The 20,321-nt window shown below is 42.3% G+C and overlaps 1 protein-coding gene across 5 annotated transcripts in view; it reads right to left on the bottom strand.

The window, feature by feature from the left end:
• The window catches only part of LOC134207606 (early endosome antigen 1), a 61,454-nt gene that overhangs the window by 28,105 nt on the left and 13,028 nt on the right, over positions 1-20,321 (bottom strand). For 4 of the 5 annotated variants that reach the window (XM_062683318.1, XM_062683321.1, XM_062683320.1 and 1 more), the window contains exons 3-4: positions 10,171-10,385; positions 4,580-9,982 (exon numbers count right to left, since the gene is read on the bottom strand). In XM_062683318.1, coding sequence (XP_062539302.1) covers positions 4,580-9,982; positions 10,171-10,385 — 5,618 coding nt within the window. Of the gene's footprint in view, positions 1-3,892; positions 4,363-4,579; positions 9,983-10,170; positions 10,386-20,321 lie in introns of those variants that run through there. The other variant, XM_062683322.1, reaches the window with a different exon arrangement.

The raw sequence follows: 20,321 nt of genomic DNA, 5'->3' as shown, positions 1-20,321 counted from the left end.
ATTGCAACGAATATTCGCCTATGTGATTCGCTTTGTCAACCGAGCTCGTAAACGATTCCCTAATACGGCACAAGAAGTACGTCCTACTGTTGCTGAACTACGATCATCGCTGCAAGCTATAGTTTACGTGATGCAACAACAACGACTACTACAAGATATTCATGAAGTTCGAAAGAAGCAAGGCACAAATGAAAGATACATCGGAAGACTACGAAGCCTCAATCCATGGGTCGACAGTAGTGGCATACTACGGGTTAACGGAAGAATCAAACATGCGAACGTATCATATGAGCAACGGTGTCCGGCAATACTACCAGCCGATCATCACGTCACGGAAATACTAATTCAAGCTACCCATGATGAAAATCTACACGTTGGCCCGAGTGGAACTCTTTCGGTTTTAAGGCAGCGATACTGGATACTCAATGGACGAAGTGTGATTCGCAAACAACTACGAAAATGTCTACGCTGCTTGAGAGTCAATCCTCCAGAGACTAAACTTTTCATGGGAGATTTACCCCATTGCAGGGTAACCCAGGCTCTTCCATTTGAGCGAACGGGCGTTGACTTTGCTGGGCCAATTTTTGTGCGCAAGGGAAATCCGCGCAAGCCAGTGTACTGTAAGGCATATGTGTCGTTATTTGTATGCATGGTCACCAAATGCATTCACATTGAGCTTGTTTCTAATTTAACGACGGCAGCATTCGTAGCAGCTTTGCAACGATTTGTTGCCCGACGCGGCATTCCAACAGACATGTACAGCGATAATGCTACAAATTTCGCAGGGCAAATTCAGAGCTTCACGAACTCTACAATCTACTGAGACAAGAGTTAACCTTGGAAGCCATTCAAGAGTTTTGCCTGCCCAAGGAGATTAATTGGCACTTTATCCCTCCTCGCTCGCCACACCTGGGTGGCTTATGGGAGGCTGGCGTAAAATCGGCTAAATACCTAATCAAGCGCACTGCGGGAGATGCGAAGCTAACCGAAGAAGAATGTAACACACTCTTGACGCAAATTGAAGGGATACTAAATTCACGACCTCTTGTACCGCAAACAGCAGACCCAGACGACTACAACGTTATAACACCCGGTCACTTGTTAATTGGCCGTCCTCTCACAGCTATTCCCGAGCCGTCGTATGATCACCTCAAACCCGGAACATTGTCTAGGTGGCAACATATTCAAAAGATGCGTGCTGACTTCTGGAGACGATGGTCCACAGACTATTTGTCCGAATTGCAACAGCGCCGCAAATGGTCCAAACAGCACACCGAGGTCAAAGTTGGTGATTTGGTGGTACTCAAGGAAGATAACGTCCCTCCTATGCAGTGGAAACTTGGCAGAGTGCTGGACACGCACCCAGGTCCAGATGCAGTAACGCGAGTAGTAACTGTGAAGACGCCAGTAGGGGTTTATAAGAGATCAACAGCCAAGATTGCACTGCTTCCGTTGGACGACAGGGAGAAGGCGGATACGTAGTATTGATTTCCCGGAAATCCAATGGCGCGGGAGGATGTTTCGTCGAATCGGTGCATTTGGCAACGCTGTCCAGAATAACATTCCACTTTTTATTATTATTGTTATTTTTTCTTTTTCAAAGTCAGTCGAAATAAATACATCAAGTACAGTCCACGCGTTTTCTTTTTTTCGCAGTGAAGAGAAACATCAACATTTCATCCAAATATCGTTATTTTCGCACATGAAACTAGTTAAACACATTCGCAGCAATTTTATTTGCATAAAGACCATGCGGGATTCAGCAGCGGTTCAGATATCAATAAAATGTCAACAGGAGGGTCCAAAATATGTAGGGGTGCAAATCAAGTTCGTTACCCTAATTTTTCGGTAAATGAGAAGGACATTAATGTTTGTTTTCATTCTGATTCTGATAAACTTATTTCTCGAAGGACCTTAGCCGGGCCTGTAAACATACTGTGAAACAATATTAAATTTCCGGTCCAGGCATCCCTAAATTGTCAAAATTGAATGATAATTGTGGTCATCTACAGCATCTTACGAGCGCTAACGGCCGCTTATTTTAAGCTCTTTTAGTGGAATGTCTAGAAGGTTTGATTTAAAACGGAAAGCAGTACGGGGTTTGACTTTTCTCATACAAGTGTGATATCACAAAATAAAATTTGAAATCGAAAAATTGCGTTTATTATGCAGTAGAAGGAAAGTCCAGTCCGATACTGCTAACCGTTTTTAATCATATTGCTCCTAAAATTTTTGAGAAGAATTTTAAAAAACTTTCCGTATGTTTCCTCGTGCATTTGTTTTTTTTTTTTCAAATATGGTCGGGGTTCAGCCAAACCGCACCAAGCGGCTTTTCGATTGACTTGTGATATTTTGCTCGTACAAGGACAACGGAAATAATTTCATATCAATTTAAGCGTACATTAGCAGAAGGATATCCTCTGTAATGCGATTGAGGGACATCCGATACGAATTGCGATCAATTAAATCTGTTAAACGAAAGTTTGAGCAGAAAAATCGGTAATTTTTCGTTGGCGCTTGGTGTGATTTGGCTGAACCCCGACCATATTATCCTTAGACTTCTTCTTCTTCATGCAACCTTTATTCCACAGTCAAGCGAGTGCACATTGTTTATTGAACGAGAGGATCGCACTCCATGCCCCCCAGCAACGGACTGCGCGGGATGGTATAGAATGCGAATCAATCGCACTCTGCTGTGCCAAAGGCTTGCTTGGCTAAAGCATTTGACGAGTTTGATTGCCTTACGTAAGCGGTCACGTGTACTCAGACGACTAATGACGGTGAAAGACCGACACTTGATTACAATTAATTGCATATTATTCGGCAACTCGGCCGTACGAAAACCATTTTTTTGTTAAATATCTGGGCATGGAGTGCGATCCTCTCGTTAAATAAACAATGTGCACTCGCTTGACTGTGGATATACAACAGTAAAGCACATGTGGAGATTGGACAAATCAAGCATCCGAAAGATATTCAATTTGCAAAAAAGAGAGCTAACCGCGGTGGAGGTTGGTACTCGGATTCTGATGGCTTCTCCGCAAACGAGACCTTTAAGTGGTCTTGTTGTGTAGGGGTTATCACGCCTATCTAGAGAGTAGGAGGTTGAGGGTTCGAGTCCCTCCAAGACACGTGGATTCTTTTTCGCAAATTTCATATCAATTTGTCCATTTCGAAACATATGCTGTGCATATGCACAGCCAAGATATTTAACAAAAAAATATCACGGAATATTGCTTAGGATTTTAACGAGAGTATTATCGGTTTTCAAGGGAAATTCGTCGGATGGAATTTTCAAAAAAATTATTGGTATTTTCAGGAACATTCTTCGGAAGATCCTGTCGAATCTGTTTTGCAAATATCAGTCGGGAAAATGGGGCTATCCCAGATGGCATAATGAGTCAAAATATATAAAACCTAAACATAAAAACCATTTGACATAGAAAATAAAAAAAATAATTATATAAACTCTTGGTAGAATAGTGCTTTACAAATCATGCCTTATTCTGGGTATATGCGTGTTCCAAGGAGTAATTATTTTTCGACTAATTTCGGGTAAATTCGTGATTTAAATGAAAAAATAATGTACTTATTGGCTATTTTACAGGCAAATGCGTGCTTCGAATGGACGAATGATTTACTCATTAGAATTCTTTCAAGCTTTATAAGGAGAAATTGTGTGCTTTAAAAGATGGAATCATTTGTCTTATTCCGATCCCACGGGTAGAAAAGAAATCGTATACGCTTCGACTTTTTCCGGGCGAATGCGTTCTTTTGAATTAGTCATCTAGTCTTCTGCCCTCTTCCGGGCAAATGCATACTTCTAAAGAAGGAGTTATCTACTCTTTTGCCTTATTCCGGGCAAATGCATACCATTAAAGAAATGAACGTATCAAGTTATTTGTATATTTTACCATATTTTGTAGAATCGTACAACATTATTCTAATAAAACTTAAAAATCAGTCATGCAATAAATATAAAACAATTATATAAAGCTATTATACAAAATATTCCACTCGTCAGTGGAACGGTGGTACGGCAGGTTTGATATTGATCTCCAAATCAGCATCATTCAACGATCGTCTAATGTATCCGATCAGCAATATATTGACAACAATAACCATCAGAGGATATTTGATTATTTTGAAAAACGCTCGCCTCCAACGACTTCCACCCGAGTTTGTAGAAGATAGTACGTTGGTCGTTAGCAGAGAGGAATGACGATTCAACGTTTCTTCAGAAGCTGCAACAGCTACAGGTTCGCTAGGAACAATAGCAGCTTCCGATGCCGTTTGCGGTAAAGAAGCTTCACCCTCAGGATGATCGTCACTAGTACTAGACACAATAGTAGATTGAATCATCTGGAAGGAAGAAGAGAGAGTCAAAGACGTGATGGTTACTACAAGTTTCACGAAATGACTTAACTGGGATCTACAGTAAGACTACCATGCAATGAAAATGTACTTGAATGGGGAATGAAATAACTAATTCCAGATGTTCAATGACTACTATTGCTGCTAGCAGATAACTGAGGATGAAGCACTTGCACAATATACTTAAAAACAGAAAAATACTCACCATTTTATCCTTCATCTTCTCCAGTTTGCCTTCATACTCGATCCGAACTTCCTTCACCTTATCATCCGCATCTTTGCCCACGTCCTTCAGCTTCTGAACGAGCGATTGGCGTTCCTGTTTCCACTCTTGTTCCTTATCTTCGGTCGTTTTCCTGTGCTTCATAAGCTTCGCCCGCAGAATGTCGTTGTCCATGTTGCACTTCTCGTTAATCTCACGCTCTTTCTGATGCAGCTCTTCCAGCTCGGTCACCTTCGCCTCATACTCTTTGTACTTTGCCAATTGCTTCAACAGGGAAGTTGCTTTCGAGTTATCCTCCAGGTGGCTGATTTCGGTCTTATTTAATGATTCCTCTAATTTTTCAATTTTCTTGCTTTGCTCGGTGTTCTTCAGCTCCAAATTGAGCATCCTCGTTTGATGGAGTTCATGTGTGGACTTCAATTTGCTGTTTTCGATCTTCAATGTGTGGAGCGTTTCCTTCAAAGACGTCACATCCGAATGCAGCGAATCGAGCTCTTGTTGTTTCATCTTCAGGCTCTCCTTCAGATGATTCATATTCTCCTGCATCGCCTTCTCTTCGATCTCCTTTTGTTCGATTGCTTCGTTCAGCTCTTCCTTCTTGGCTTCCAACTCAGACTTCTCCATCTTTAGCTGCATAAAATCATGCGTCAACGAATCCATCTGTTGATTCTTACCGAACAGGTTCTCCATTTCACGCTTCAATTTCTCCATCTGTTTCTCCTGTTCAATCACCCGTTTCTCTTTAGCTGCCAACAACGACGATGAATTTTCTTGAGCTCTTGTTAAACGATCATTCTCCTCAAGCAACTCTTGAAGCTGCTTTTCCTTCTCCTGCTGTTTCGCCAACAGTTCCTTGTTGCCATCGCGCTCGTTCAGATATGCCTCGTTGATTGTATCGTAATCCTGCAGTTGCTGAACCAACCGTCGATCTACGTCGGCTTTCTCTTCTCTTACCGTATCCAACTCAGATTCGAGTTTTCTCTTGTCGTCGCGTACAAGCTCCAGCTCATTCTGCAACTTAATCAGCTGCGTTTCGACCTCATCCTTTTCGGTGACAACCGATTCAAAATCGGTAACCTTTTCTTCCAGCTGCAACTGGATGCGTTTGACCTTTTCCAAGCCATCTGTCAGTTGGGTAATTTCCGTGTCCTTGGCATCGATGGAGGACTGCTGTTTGGCAACTTGTACTTTCAGGTCGGATAGTTGTTGAACAAGTTGTTCATTGACAGCCTCGGCGGCCATTCGATCGGTTTCAAGATTTTGCAGCTGTATTTCGAGGCGGGCTTTGGACTCCTTGACTTCACAAAGACTTTCTTTCATAACTTCTGACGATTGTTGCATTGACTGACAAAGTTCCCGTTCACATGTCAGATCATCTTGCAGCTTCTGAATTTGTACATCGAGCAAATTCCTCGTTTCATTGAGTTGATCTATAGTAATACTTAATTCAGAGCACTTTGCTTCTGAAGCTGCTAACGACTCAGTTGTGAATCGAATTTCTTCCTCTTTCATTTGTAACTCTTGTTCAACATCTTCCAACTGCTGCGTTCGACTGTTCAACTCGTCGTTCATTTGTTGAACCTTAGCTTCCAAAGTTGATAAATCTTCTAGAGCACGTTGCAATTGTTTTGCAGTTTCTTGATGTTCTGTTTGAATAGTTTTAATATTCATCGATTGTTGCAGGATCTCTTCTTGTTTTTGGTGTTGGACCAACTCCAGGTCTTTAGTACGGTCGTGAAGTTTTTCCGAAACCATGGCCGATTCGCGTTCTTTTATTTGTAAAGCTTCTTTCGCTTCTGCTAGTTGGTTAGTTGTTTCTTCGATCTCGGCAGTAAGTTTCTTTGCTTCATCTTTCGACTGAGCCAAATCATTCGACAATCGCTTAGATTTAGCATCCAAAGTCTGAACCTCCAGATTTGATGCCTGCAGATCCTTCGATAAGTCTCCAATATTTTTCTCCAACTTTTTGTTTGTTTCTTCGACTGATGAAACTTGATTCTGGAGACTTACCTTGACCTCTTCCAAAGAGGTCAAGCTTGCTTTCAGTTCTGCTATAGCCTGCGTGTTGGAGGTTTGTTCTTCGCACAATCTAATGTTCAAGATTTCAACATTGGTCTTCTCCGATCGTAATTCTTCTACCAATTTCGATAACTCAGCAATCTTACTTTCTACAATACCTTTATCACAGAGCGCCCCTTCTAGCCCCTTCTTTGTCTCCTCCAATTCCGCCACTTTTTCATTCAGAATACTTCGATCTTCTTCGATCGTTTTTAGCTGTTTCAGTAACTCTTCACGTTCCTTGTTTGCACTACAAATGATTTCTTCTCGCTGCATTTTCTCAGTGGCAGCTTCCTCGCGCTCTTTCGACAGTTGCTTGAGCAACTTTCCGCATTGTTCGTCCAGCGATCCTTTATCGTGATCGATACGCTCGACCTCTGCTTCCAGTCGACATTTCTCCTCGCGCAACGTATCTCGATCTTCTTCCGCCATTGCGATCGATTCTGCCAATTCTTCAACCTTCTCTACAAGTTCTTGTTTCTCTGCTTCAACAACATTATGCCTATTTTGAAGTTCTTCCTTCTCTTGGGCAACTTGAGCGAGTTCTTCCGCGACTGCCAAAAGTTTTGTGTTCAGATCCTCGATCTGACTTGACAGCTCTTCCGATTTTTCCTGTTCTTCTTCCAGCGTTCGTTGCATGGTGGATTTAGTGTGCCGAACGTTCGCAAGCACTGTTGCCAACTCTTGGATCTTCTCTTCCAACAGTTCCTTCTCTCGACAGAGTCGTGAAACGGTTTCGGTGCGTTCCTCAAGCGTTGCAATGTTTTCCATTAAACTGCCTTCCAAATCTGATTTGTGCTGCTCCAGTTGAAGCAATTCTGCACGCACTTCTATCAGTTGACTCTCGAGCATAGTCTTCTCATTGCAGCCCTGAGCCGTGAGTTGTTTCTGTTCTTCCAAATCTGCCTGAAGCTCCTTCAGATCGACCTCTAGCCGTGCACACTTAACTTCCATCTCATCACGTTCGTCAGATACACTCTTGAACTGCTCCAGCTTCTCGTTGAATTTCTGTTGAAGATCGGTCTGAGATTGGTTAATCTGATGGATATTTTGTTGTAATTTTTCCGAGTTCACTGAAGCATCTTCGATCTGCTGTTTGAGCTCAGCTTCACGTTGTTTTCCATAATCGATCAATTGGTTCTTCTCTTTTTCGCTTTCGGCACAACATTCTTCAAGTTCTTTGATTCTGTTGCCATTGGAACCGAGTTCCACTTCCAACTTAGTAAGTTGCTCCTTCAGATCGATACTTCTTTCTTCTATAGCACACTTTTCGATTTGTAGCTCATGAACATTCTTCTGCAACGTGTGCTCTGCTTCAAGGAGTTTATTATTCTCCGCCTGCAACGCATTGAATTGCCGTGTTACCTTTTCAAGGTTATCCTCCAATTGAGTTTTCTCCAGACGCATTTTGAACTGGCAGGTGGATAGTTTGGCAAGTAACGCCGCGAATTCTCCTAGCTTCGCTTCGAGGTTGTCTATCTTGCCAACGTACTGATCCTCTAGCTGACGGATTTTGTCCTGAATCAATTTTAAACCACTAAGGAGTGACTGATTTGCAGCGGATAGAATACATTGCTCCTTTCGTGCAACTTCGAACTGATTCTGGTGATCCACAATTTGGTCATTAAGGCGTTGTTGCACTTCCATTGACTCCTCGGTTTGTTTGTCAAGTAGCTGCTGCATGTTCTGTACCTCTGCCTCTAGGTTATGCACCCTTTCGATATTCTTGTTCGACTCATTACGCTGGTCTGAGAGAACTTCTTCCAAAGCAAGCTTTTCATGTTGAACACGATTTAAATCATCAGATATTTTACGAATTTCTTGGTTTGCATGGTCCAAACTTTCGGTAGTCGTTTGAAGCAAATCGTTTGTTTCCGATAAACTCTGTTGTATTTCGGTGAGTTTAGTTTGGAAATACTCTTTCTCGTTAATAGCCTCATCTTGCTGATTTGCCACATTGGTTTGCAGCTCTGTGATAGCATGATTAGCGCTCATTAACTCTTGATCCCGTGAAGCCAACTCATCTCTAACGTTCTTAAGGGTTTCCTCGCACGACTGGAAGTCATCGGACACCTCGCTCAGTTTGCATTGCGTATCCACAAGCTCTGCAGACAAGCTTTGAATGTTCTCTTCGAGATCGGCTTTCAAACTTTCCAACGAAGCAACCTGTTTATCTTTCTCCTCCAACGAGGTTTCGCAATCCGACAACTGAATGTTCAATTGCTCTAGTTTTTTCTCTCTGATCTCCAAATGTTCCTTCATCTCCTTCTGCTGGATCTCCTTGACGCTGATATCCTTTTCCAGTGTTACCTTCTCCATAGTGATTTTCATATTCATCGCCGTTAGACGTTCCTTGTCCTCCTTCAACGTACGCAAGTGACATTTTAGATCATCCATCTTGTCAAACCATGAAGAATAATCGCTACCTTCGTAGTCTTCGTTCAGCGACAACATCAAGTAGTCGATCTTTGTCGTCAACGATTCGTATTCACCTTTCAAACTATTGAACTCCACATTCAACGTAAGGTTCTCTTTTCCTAGCGTATCTTTCTCCGAGATCAGTTTCAACAAATCTCGCTTTTGCTTATTCAAATCTTCGTCCAACATGCTGATTTTTCGTTGATACTCGTTGGCGGTCTTTTTCGTCAACTCCAGCTGCCTCTCGATATCCACCGAATACCTTTCTAGCTTTTCCAGCACCTCCGTCCGAGCCACCAGCTCCGTTTTCAACTGCCTAACATCCTCTTCAAGTGCGTCGCTTTTCGCTTCCAGCATCTCCTTACCTTCCTTGAACTTCCCCAGTTCCTCGAATAGCGTTTCGTAGCACGCCTTGAAGATGTTCATTTTCTCCACAAATCCAACGTCCTGTGGATTCGCACTTCCGTACGGCATCGTTCCGATTGCATCTCCGTAGAGACGGAAAAAGTTCCCAACCAAGCCGGAAACCCTAACTTTCTCCTGCTCAATCATCTCCAACGATCTTTTCAGCAGACAGTTCTCCGCTTCCCTCTCCTTCAATTGTAAATCTACCACAGCGTGGGCCATATTCTCCGGGGTAATACTGTAGCTTTTCCCTGTCCCGTTGCTGCTACCACCGGAACTTATGTCCACCATTCCATCGAAAGAGGTGTTTAAGTTCTCCGCCAGAGGGCCGTTCTGCTTGAAGCGGCTCTCCTCGATGAAACGCTGCAGTTCATCGTTGTTTTCGCGCAGGCACTTGATCATCTCCTCCTTCTCTGCGATGCAATCCGACAACGATTCGAGCGAGGTTTCCAACTCTCGGATTTGTTCCTTCAGTTTGGCAATCTGCACGTTCCGGAAGTTGATCTGTTTGAGAGTATAAGGCAAAGGTAAGGAATAAATTAGTTGTCATAATTTTCGGTTCGTCAACATTGTGCATCTCGACTCGAACCCAGCATATCAAAATGTGCCATCGAGTCGAATTGCGCAATGAGAGGTCCCAGTCAACACAGCAACCCGTTCAGGAAACATTGTTGATTCTATGAATGATTTACCATTTCGGTTGAGTTCCGATTGTTTTCAGCAACCGTTTCCATCTCGATTTTGAGCTTATCCAACGCTTCGCCCTTCTCCGCAAGCAGCCTTTCGATACGGGCCATTTTGTGATCCGTACCGCGTTGTTTGTTCGGTGACTCATTCTCGAGGTTGCATACCTGAAGTTCTGTGCGCAACTCACGGATCTCCTTCACGTATTTACGTTTGTCGTCCACTGCAAAAAAAAAACAGAATTAGTCGTTAGGCGAAATTGGAAGTCTGTTTGACATAGGCTGGGGTACACTCGAAATCGGAGGCCGTCACGAAAATATGACAGACTTTGAACGTTAATATCTCAGCCTATTCCTTGGCGTGGAAAAGGCTTATGACTCGGTATGGTAAGAAGCCATATTCCACAAAATGAAACAGGGCAATTTCTCAATAGCTATCACGAAAATCATACGCTGTTTTCTTAAGTGCAGGACGTATCATGTAGCAGTTGATGGTGAAGTTTCTTTTTATAGGATGTTCAGTTGGAACTTCCTGGTAGCTTAGTTTGGCAAGGCTGAACCCTCCCCTACATTCCCCCTACTACAACACAGACCCACAATGGACTAGCCTATGATGGCCACTTGAACATACTGTACTGCAGTACAGTTAGGTCTTGTGCCGGAGTAGTTTTTTAAATTTATAGTTTCCCCATTAGTAGTGTTTGAATTATATTCCCAATACCATCAAACAAAAAAAAAACTCAAAAAGTTCGTTCAAAAATTAACCTTATCAATTCGCAAGAGTCAGTCTTAATATAATGCTGCTGATGGAGTAGAAAACTTTAATGGAAACGTATTTTTATATCAATCAGTTCGAATTTTGAAGATTATTTTAGTGTAAGGATCTGAAGCTGAATCAGAAGCCAAAGCCGATACTGTTCAAAACCGGTTAGGTACCTAACAATCATCAAAAATTCTTAACTTACAGTTTTAGCCTCTACATATTCTGAAGCTCGTTTCAAGAAAACGGCGAATACTATCACTGTGTGCCTATGATGGTCTCAACATCATCGGAATCGTCTTCAAACCAGATTCAACAGGTAATAAGTTTTAAAATATTACATGAGCTTCAGTTTTATGCTGGGCTTGGGAAGTATTATGGTCGATCTTTACGTCTGTGGTAGAACCTAGGTCAATCTTAGCATTCCATCAGTCAATTATGTCAAATGGTTTGTAAAGTGTCGTCTTGCCGCATTCAATTCACCTATCACTTTGTCTGTCTAGTTATTTAATGTTTCCTACATTATTCAGTTTAAGTCTATTACTCATTTCAGATTATGTTGCTTTTGGCTGTCAGTTCATTATGTTCATTTATTTGTATAACATTCGCTAAAGGTCCTCTTCGCTGAAACGAAAAATCTAATCAAAGCCTAAGTAAGCAAGTTTAAGGGCGAAAATGATAAAATGGTCCCTAAATCGTCTTGAAACCTTAAAGGCATTGTGCTGTTCGGATAAAAAATGGACTGTATTGGGACAAATAAAAAACTCGCGGTACGTTCTCATCGACGATTAACACTAACGCACCAACCTTGAAAGTGGTAATCTTAAAATCCTTCTGGCATTGCTGAAGTTCATGTCAATAGTGGGTCATCCAGAGGTTCCAGAATTTTTGCTTCAAATCTTGTAAGAATTGAACGGTTCCGGTATTGCCTGAAACTCCCGTCCAATCAGGAAACGGACAGGAGTAATAGCACGGACATCATTCGGGTCATCGGAGACAGAAGTCAAGGGGCGCGAGTTCAAAATGGCTTCTATTTGTGTGAGCACAGTAGAAAGCTTCTCCAAAAAAAGATTGTGCCAAATTCACTTCCCAAATCCCGCCGAAATGTGGGCTACGAGGTGGAATGAAGCATAAGGTTATCCCGCGCTGCGTACAAAATGCATCAAGACCCAATTTATGTCATTCGTCACGAAATAATTCAGCAAGGCGATGCAATTCATTATTGGCTCCCTCAAAGTTGGTTACATTGTCGTCGTCCAACATAGAAAGCAGCTCCTCAATGATTTGATCAGTCACATGAAGCAGAGGTGGGCCATTCCACCATAGAAAAAAAGATTCCATATCCTTTGGTGGAATTCCCCTAGATAAGCAATCAGCTGGATTTTCAGTTGATGGAATATATCGCCAGATGGCAGAACTGGCGCCTTGTATTTCTCGAACACGGTTTCCGATGTACACCGCCAGCTGGTTAGGCGATTTTTGTATCCAGCTTAGAACAATTCGAGAATCACTCTACAAAGTAACACTACTGAATCCAATCTCAAGCGATCCTAATATCTTCACCGCCAGTCTTGATAGTAACACTGCCGCCAATAGCTCTGCCCATGGTGTGGTAATATGTTTTCGCTTGTTCGTCTTCCGTGGGAGCACTTGTGATTTGCTGCATACCAACTTCATTTCTGCGGTGCCGTCTGCACGCTTCAGTCGGGTGTAGATGCACGCACCGTATGCAAGATCGGACGCATCAGCAAGTTTAATTTCGCAAAACCGTGAAGTTCAATCCTCATTTAGAAGAACGATTGATCATTCACAGGATTCCGAACTATACATAGTGTTTTCATAACAACGTTAATGCTAGGATCCTCGATCTTAACATTTTGTTCTCGTTGCTGCTCCGGAACATCTGCTAACAATTCCTGAGAATTCGATTTTTGTGTACACTAAAGCACCCTCTCTCCAGCATACCAACTATCTGATTCTTTAACTCTATTGCATCTGGCAGACCTAGGTAACCAGTAAGCAATATCTAAAGCATTTAATTGGCATTATATGCACCTTTACTGGCTGCTTAAATGCTCAATCCTACTTTATCGATAAAGTAGAAATTTTGCTGTGTTAATTTTAAAAACAAGAAAAAAGGTTTTTTTAATGGAATTTTTTTCTAATTTTTTTTTACATATTACCAGTTGGCCCATAAGAGAGAGATAGTAGTGGGAATAATTTTGCCAACATAAACATTACGCCCCTTCAGGAACATTGAAACTTAATCTAACTAATCTCCGAAAGCAACCGTCACAAACGTCATACCCAGTTGTAATGAAACAGCTACAGTAGTGCTGCTTTAATGCATCCATCGAAAATAGTGCAATGGAGTAATAAAATGTAGCTAAACTAGAGGCCTGAATAAGAGAAACGCGAATAGAAAATATAACTCTGCCAACACTGCAGTCAACCTTCTTCATCGAAGACCAACACATGAAAAGAAAGAAATGGTTTATGTAGATAACATCTCACAATCCGCTATTTAATGTGTCCACATCACGAAACATTAAAATCTATTGACGTCCGTAGAACTTTGCAGGCAAGAAAAGACCAAACTTCTGTAACTTGGAACAGCTCTTTATTATGAACGTGTGTTGGGATTAACGGTTTGAATTGGAATGAAAAAATAGTCCGTAGTTATTAGTTGGTATAAACAACTGGTAGTCACCCTTAGTGACCAACGATTGCTTGATCCGCAACACCCCCTCTCAATCGGTGACTCCAATTTTATTGCGAAGAAACTGGAATCGTCCAACGTCTAATGACTTGGTTAATAGGTCTGCTTGCTGCTCGGTAGTAGAAATTGATTCTAGTTTGATGTTCCCGGCAGCCACGTGATCCTTGATGAAATTATGCTTGATATCAATGTGTTTGATTCGCTTTGATTCAGCATTCTTGGCCAGTCCTATACACCCTCTATTATCTTCATATATTAGAACAGGATCCGACAGTGCCTTGCAGTTGAGGTCTTCCAGAAGTCCAGCTAACCATATTGCTTCAGATACTGCTGCGCTCAGTGCAACATATTCGGCTTCGCTTGACGACATGGAAACTGTAGCTTGTTTGCGACTTGCCCAGGATACTGTTGATCCAAAAACTTTGAACAGAAATCCCGTAACTGACTTGCGGTCTTCTGCATCGGAAGCCCAGTCGGCGTCTACGTATCCTACGATTGGTTTACTATCTTCGTTTTTTGTGAAATGTAGACCCATGGTAGCTGATCCCTTTAGGTATCTGGCAATGCGCTTGAGTGCCTGCCAATGGTTATCCGTCGGTTTTTGTTGAAATCTTCCCATATAGCTGACCGGATAGCACAAATCAGGTCGCACACACAGCATTTGATACATCATACTCCCGAGAAGCTCCCGGTAAGGCTGGGAGGTACAACATCCTTCGCGTCTTAGTTGGAGTCCTTTTTCCATCGGGGATTTGCTTGGATTGCACTCAGCCATGCCGAATTTTTCCAGGATTTTCAAAGCAGCTGTCTCTTGAGTTAACTTCAGTTCAGTACGGTTCGAGTTAAATTCAAACCGCATACCCAAGAAAAAATTTGTTTCGCCACAATCGGTCATCTCAAACTCTTTTGTAAGGCAGTGCTTCAATTTTTCGATCGTTCGTATGTTTCTTCCGGCTATCATGAGGTCATCTACATAAAGCACTAGATAAACCTCATCACCTTCGGCGGTGGACACGTAAAGGCAGTAATCTCGGTTTGATCGACGGAACCCTAGTTTGAACAGCGTTGAATTGAACCTGTCATTCCAGCATCGTGGAGTGTTTTAAGCCATATAGGGATTTCTGAAGTCTGCAAATCGTACCTCCTTTTGCTTCTACGCCTTGGGGTACTTCCATGTAGAGAACAGCTAACACCACACGAACCGTTGACAGTTTGGCTACTGGGGCAAACGTATCTTCAAAATCAATTCCTGGACGTTGGAGGAACCCTTTTACCACCAGTCGCGCTTTATATCGAATCGGGCGACCAGCCTCGTCCTCTTTGAGCCGGAAGACCCATTTTGTCTTGAGAGGCTTCACACCGCCAGGATTCTTCATCAGCTTCCACACATTGTTAGCCTTCATTGAGTTCAGCTCGTCCTGTACTGCTTGGTACCAAAGGGCACGATCCTCACGGGTATCAATCTCATTATAAGTTTCGGGAGCATCTGATGGGATGGGAAAACCAACAGCATTTGCGCTAAACCCAGTAAGATAGTTGAGAAACTTACCGGGAAATCGGCGCTCCCGTTCGCTGCGCCTCGTGGACTGCTCGCCACTTGGGCCAGAAGACATGTCCAGATCTGAATGCGAAGGGAGCGCAGGGTCATCGTATTCCGTTACATCTTCAACTTCTGCATCATCAGTGCCATCTTCGAGCAAGACTTGATTATCAGGCTGTAGAGTTTCAATTTGCACATCGAACTGCTCGGTTTGCTCTTCCCCCTCTTGCTCGTAGACTATGGGAACCACCAGATTTTCATTAGCACGATCTTCTCCATCATTGGCCCAGGGGAAACAGTTTTCATTGAACTTGACGTCACGAGCAATCACAATTTGTTTCGATTCTTCGTTCCATAGCCGGTAGCCATTGGGTGGACCATGAACAGCTTGCGACTCTTCGCATCCAATTTCTTTCGGTGTTGTTTCGGTATCCATGCAAAAGCTTGACAACCAAGAACTCGAACCTTTTCTAGACTTGGCTGCTTCTTGTACCAGAGTTTAGCCGGTATGACATTTCTTGGAAACGCAGAGGTTGAGCTTCGATTTAGCAGGTACACGGCCGTCAACACGGCCTTACACCACAGCGATTTTGGAGAATTGGATCCTATTAGCATAGTACGTACCTTTTCTATCAAAGTTCTGTTGAATCTCTCCGCAACTCCATTTTGCTGCGGTGAGCAGGCTACCGTAGGTTCAATCTGGATTCCCATCGCTTTGTAATACTGCTTCTGGCTATTCGAACAATATTCACGTCCCTGGTCTACCGTAAGTTTTGAGATCTTGTTACCAAATGCTGCTGTTGCCATCGCCGCAAACTCTTGAAATACTTGAAATACCTCTGATTTCTTTCTTAACAGATATACGGCAGCAAAATGAGAATGATCGTCAATAAACGAAACGAAGTAGCGGTGTCCATCCCAAGACATAGGTTCAATCGGTCCACACACATCAGAATGGATACGTCCCAACGGTCGAGTTGCCCGATCTCTTGCACCATTGAATGGCTCCCGGCTGTGTTTACCGAGGACACACACGTCACAGAACTTCAACTTCTCCGGTTTGAAACATATACCAAGGGCAAGATTTTCACGCACTATTGTAGCCATACCGCTTTCACTGATGTGACCAAGCCGACGATGCCACAGTTCGGCACACTCCACTTCAGCCAAGCTAGCATTAGCTCGTTGTACCGCTATATCAAGAACGTAAAGGTTTCCTCGTAGATGCGCCGTTGCAATAGTCTTACCGTTCATCTTCAGCATCACCATCTTGTTGTTAAAGACAACTTCAACACCAGCCTTGGTTAACTTCTTCACCGACATGAGGTTGTCCCTGAGAGTCGGAACGTATAGTACATCCTTCGCGTGCATCAGTACGCCATAATTGCTCATTCCACGGATGACACCTGCTTCCTTAGCCACTAGGGATTCGCCATTCTTAGCTATGTCGATGTACACTGGTTGCTTCAAGGTTTCTACAGTTGAAAAATGGTGCTTCGCATTAACCATATGATCGCTGGCCCCGAGTCCAGCAGAAACTCGAGCTTTTCACCGCAGCTCTTCCGTTTTATCGCACTGTCTGCCATGAACACGACTGACCTTGATTCGTTCGCTGCATTGGCTTTGGGCTTATTCCTACAATCCTTCTTCATGTGACCACGCTTGCCACAGCCATGACATTTTCCGTTAAACTTCTCGCTTCCATGTCTCCGGCGTTGATCTCCAGCAAATGCAGTAGGTTTTTCTTCATAACTATGCATTCGATCCAAACGCTTCGATTCATCACTAAGCAACCGGGTCTTCATCACATCATATGTCAATTCATCTTCCGGAAGATTTTCAAGAGCGGTTATAGGGGGTCATACGACTCCGGAAGCGTTAAACTTAAGGCTGCACAAACATCGCTTTCTTCAAGATTTGAGCCGGCCACTCAGGTTGTCGAATGAGGTCCTCAAACTTTAGCAGGTGGGCGCGCAATGATGTCCCTTCCTTCAATTGAAGACGAGCGATCTGCTTCCTAATTACCGTTTGCTTTCCGGCCGATTTCTTGGCAAACGTATCTTCAAGAATCTTCCACATTTCTTTGGTCGTATTCTTTTCTCGGATACATCCCAAGTACTCGTCCGACACCAAGCTCACCAGCAGGGATTTCGCCTTACAGTCCATTTCCCTGAACTTCACAGCTTCGTCAGCCGCTGCTGGAACATCCTTCACCACAGCGTCCCACACCTTCGAGGCTTCGAGATACACTTGAACACGAAACTTCCAGGTATCGTAGCCAATTCCAGAAAACTGAGGGATTCCGTGAACGGTCACTTCTTTCTTGCTGTCGCCCATAACCTATTGACGTCCGTAGAACTTTGCAGGCAAGAAAAGACCAAACTTCTGTAACTTGGAACAGCTCTTTATTATGAACGTGTGTTGGGATTAACGGTTTGAATTGGAATGAAAAAATAGTCCGTAGTTATTAGTTGGTATAAACAACTGGTAGTCACCCTTAGTGACCAACGATTGCTTGATCCGCAACAAAATCCAATAAACAATGTAACTTTATTTGGTGTCGTCAGGCCATTTGGCCGAATAGTTATAAAAAATTTGATATCAATTTACGAGTAGTCCTTCTTCCTTCTTCCTTCTTCACTTTTCCTTCTTCCTTCTTTCTTATTACTTATTACTTCTTCCTTCTTCCGTCTTCCTTCTGCCTTCTTCCTTTTTCCTTCTTCCCTCTTCCTTCTTCCTTCTTTATTCTTTCTTCTTCCTTCTTCCTTCTTGCTTCTTGCTCCTTCCTTCTTCCTTCTTCCGTCTTCCTTCTTCCATCTTATTACTTCTTCCTTCTTTCTTATTACTTCCTTCTTCCTTCTTGCTTCTCACTACTCACTTCGTAAGAAAACGTATTTCAACTATTCGGCCAAACGGCATTCGGCCAAATGGCGTTCGGCCAAACGGCATTCGGCCAAATGACCCTAAACCCTTTATTTCATAATCTATAAATGACTTGCATATTTTACTGCAAACTAATGTAAAATTCATTTAACATTTTTTATTCAAAAATGGTATAAAATCGAATTTAGCCGTTTTCAGTATTTGAGCCAATATATTGGCTGCTTGACAGGCCTCCTGCTCGATTGGCTTCTGTTTTTTTGACAGTTCGATTGGCGGCACATACCTATCCGCGTTTCTCTTATTCAGGCCTCTAGCTCAACTATGTAATTAGTGAAAGGTGAAAGGGTTACGTTAACGACAAGTACTCCTGTCAATGGTCGGAATGCAAAAAACATTCTGCACGTACCGATTTCTATTCTCAAATGTAAGTTCATTGGACAAATAGTCCTCGCCTCGCTTTATTGTTCCATTTTGGAAAACGTTTGACGTATGATCACTACAGGCCTTAGAGTGGCACTAATGTAGCTGTTCTATTGCACTTAACGAAAAACAACATTGTGCATTCAAAATGCTATCATATAACTATGCCTCTCATGATTGCTTTGAGAATGCTTATTTAAAACAGTCAGGTTTTCAAAATGCTTATTTACAGCATGGAGCATGGTTTCCCAAACTGTGGGTCCCGACCCCCAGGGGGGTCGCGAGCGGATTGTTGGTGGGTCGCGTAGAACAAATATTAATTGCAGCTCGGATGCCGAACCTTTTGATCATTTTTGTCAGGAACATAATTCCAAGTTCAAACCGTTGAAGAACCCGAAACAGATGACATTCTGTTTCAATTAATGCTTAATACTACCTGATAAAATGCATTTTTCATAGGTGGGTCGCGAGACATATAAAATTTTGCATACCCAAAAGTTTGGGAAGCTCTGGCATGGAGCATATGCAATGCCTGACTGTTCCTGCTGGCTTTGAACTTTGTGGATGCAGATGTTAATCTGGTGAGCAAGTTTCATGTTGGTTTTTAACGTGTTTCAATGTTGAGTCGTAAGTTGTATTCGGTATAGTTTTTGCACTATTTTTAGGAGTGTAGTGACCAAAAGTCATTTAGTTTGTTTAGTCTGTTTAGTTTCTTCTTTTTACTATAACTAAACTTTTCTCATTTTCTGAGTGATCGATTGTTAGCACGGGCAATGCCCTTACTAATAATGTGATCAAGAAATGTAAATGTGCAAACATGGTTAGTGTACTATTACTGTTGAAAAAATGGTAAGTAATTTATGATAAATCATAAATGCCTTTTTTATATTGATTAATTTCATTACTAAATACGCGCCAGGATCAGAAAGTTAAATTTTGGTCCAGGAAATGTGAATGCACTTCAGATATCCTTATGATATGTGAGTGTAAACACGTAGGGCTTATTGCAAACGACTATAGCTTCGGAATGCTTGCGTTCTTGAAATGGGCTATCACCTTCTAGCTCCCGGATCTAAGATTCTTGCAATTATATTAAATTTTGATAGTTGCACGAATATTCTATCCATAATGCCACTGCCAGACAGTGGGAGTTAGATTGTAATAACACACACACACACATGGAGCATATGCAATGCCAGTATAATGCTACTATAGTGCTTACTTGATTGCTTAAATGCATCATCCGTAAGGCAAGATTTCTTGATTGCGTTGGCAGCCAGTGGAAATTGGGTACCTCACTCGAGCGGATATTTGTCGGAGGTAGTGACCAGGGTAGTTGTCTTTCCCTTGATCTCTAGTGCACTGCGTCCAAACTTTTGCCCTTTGACAACTTGTTTCTCGACAGTTTTTCTTGTTTCATTTTTAGGCTGACCATACGTACCGTATTTAACGGGACAGTCCCGTTTTTTAGACCTTATTGTGCTGTCCCGTCGTAATCAAGAAAAACCTCAATTTGTCCCGTTTTTCATTGATTCTTCCAAAGAGCTCCAAAATATTATTCAAACAAATTCAATATTTTAGGCAGGAATCTAAAACCAAATACAAAGAAATTGGTCGAAACCCATTGAAAAAGTGTAAGATGTTATGTTATTAGTGTTGCTTTTAAAATAATGCTATCTAAACCGTTATGTATTTTGCATGGATCGACTTTTCTTAAGGTTTTTAACAGTTAATGACAACGGACAGTTTAGTTTCAATGACTTTTTTCTGCTTATTCCAAAGGCGTTAAAATTTAGCCATTTTAATCAGTGGATTGAATGGAACCGGTAACTTGTTAG

Source organism: Armigeres subalbatus, chromosome 1, assembly GCF_024139115.2.
Source record: "Armigeres subalbatus isolate Guangzhou_Male chromosome 1, GZ_Asu_2, whole genome shotgun sequence".
Classification (NCBI taxonomy): domain Eukaryota; kingdom Metazoa; phylum Arthropoda; class Insecta; order Diptera; family Culicidae; genus Armigeres; species Armigeres subalbatus.
This window is presented reverse-complemented; position numbering and strand designations above follow the sequence as displayed.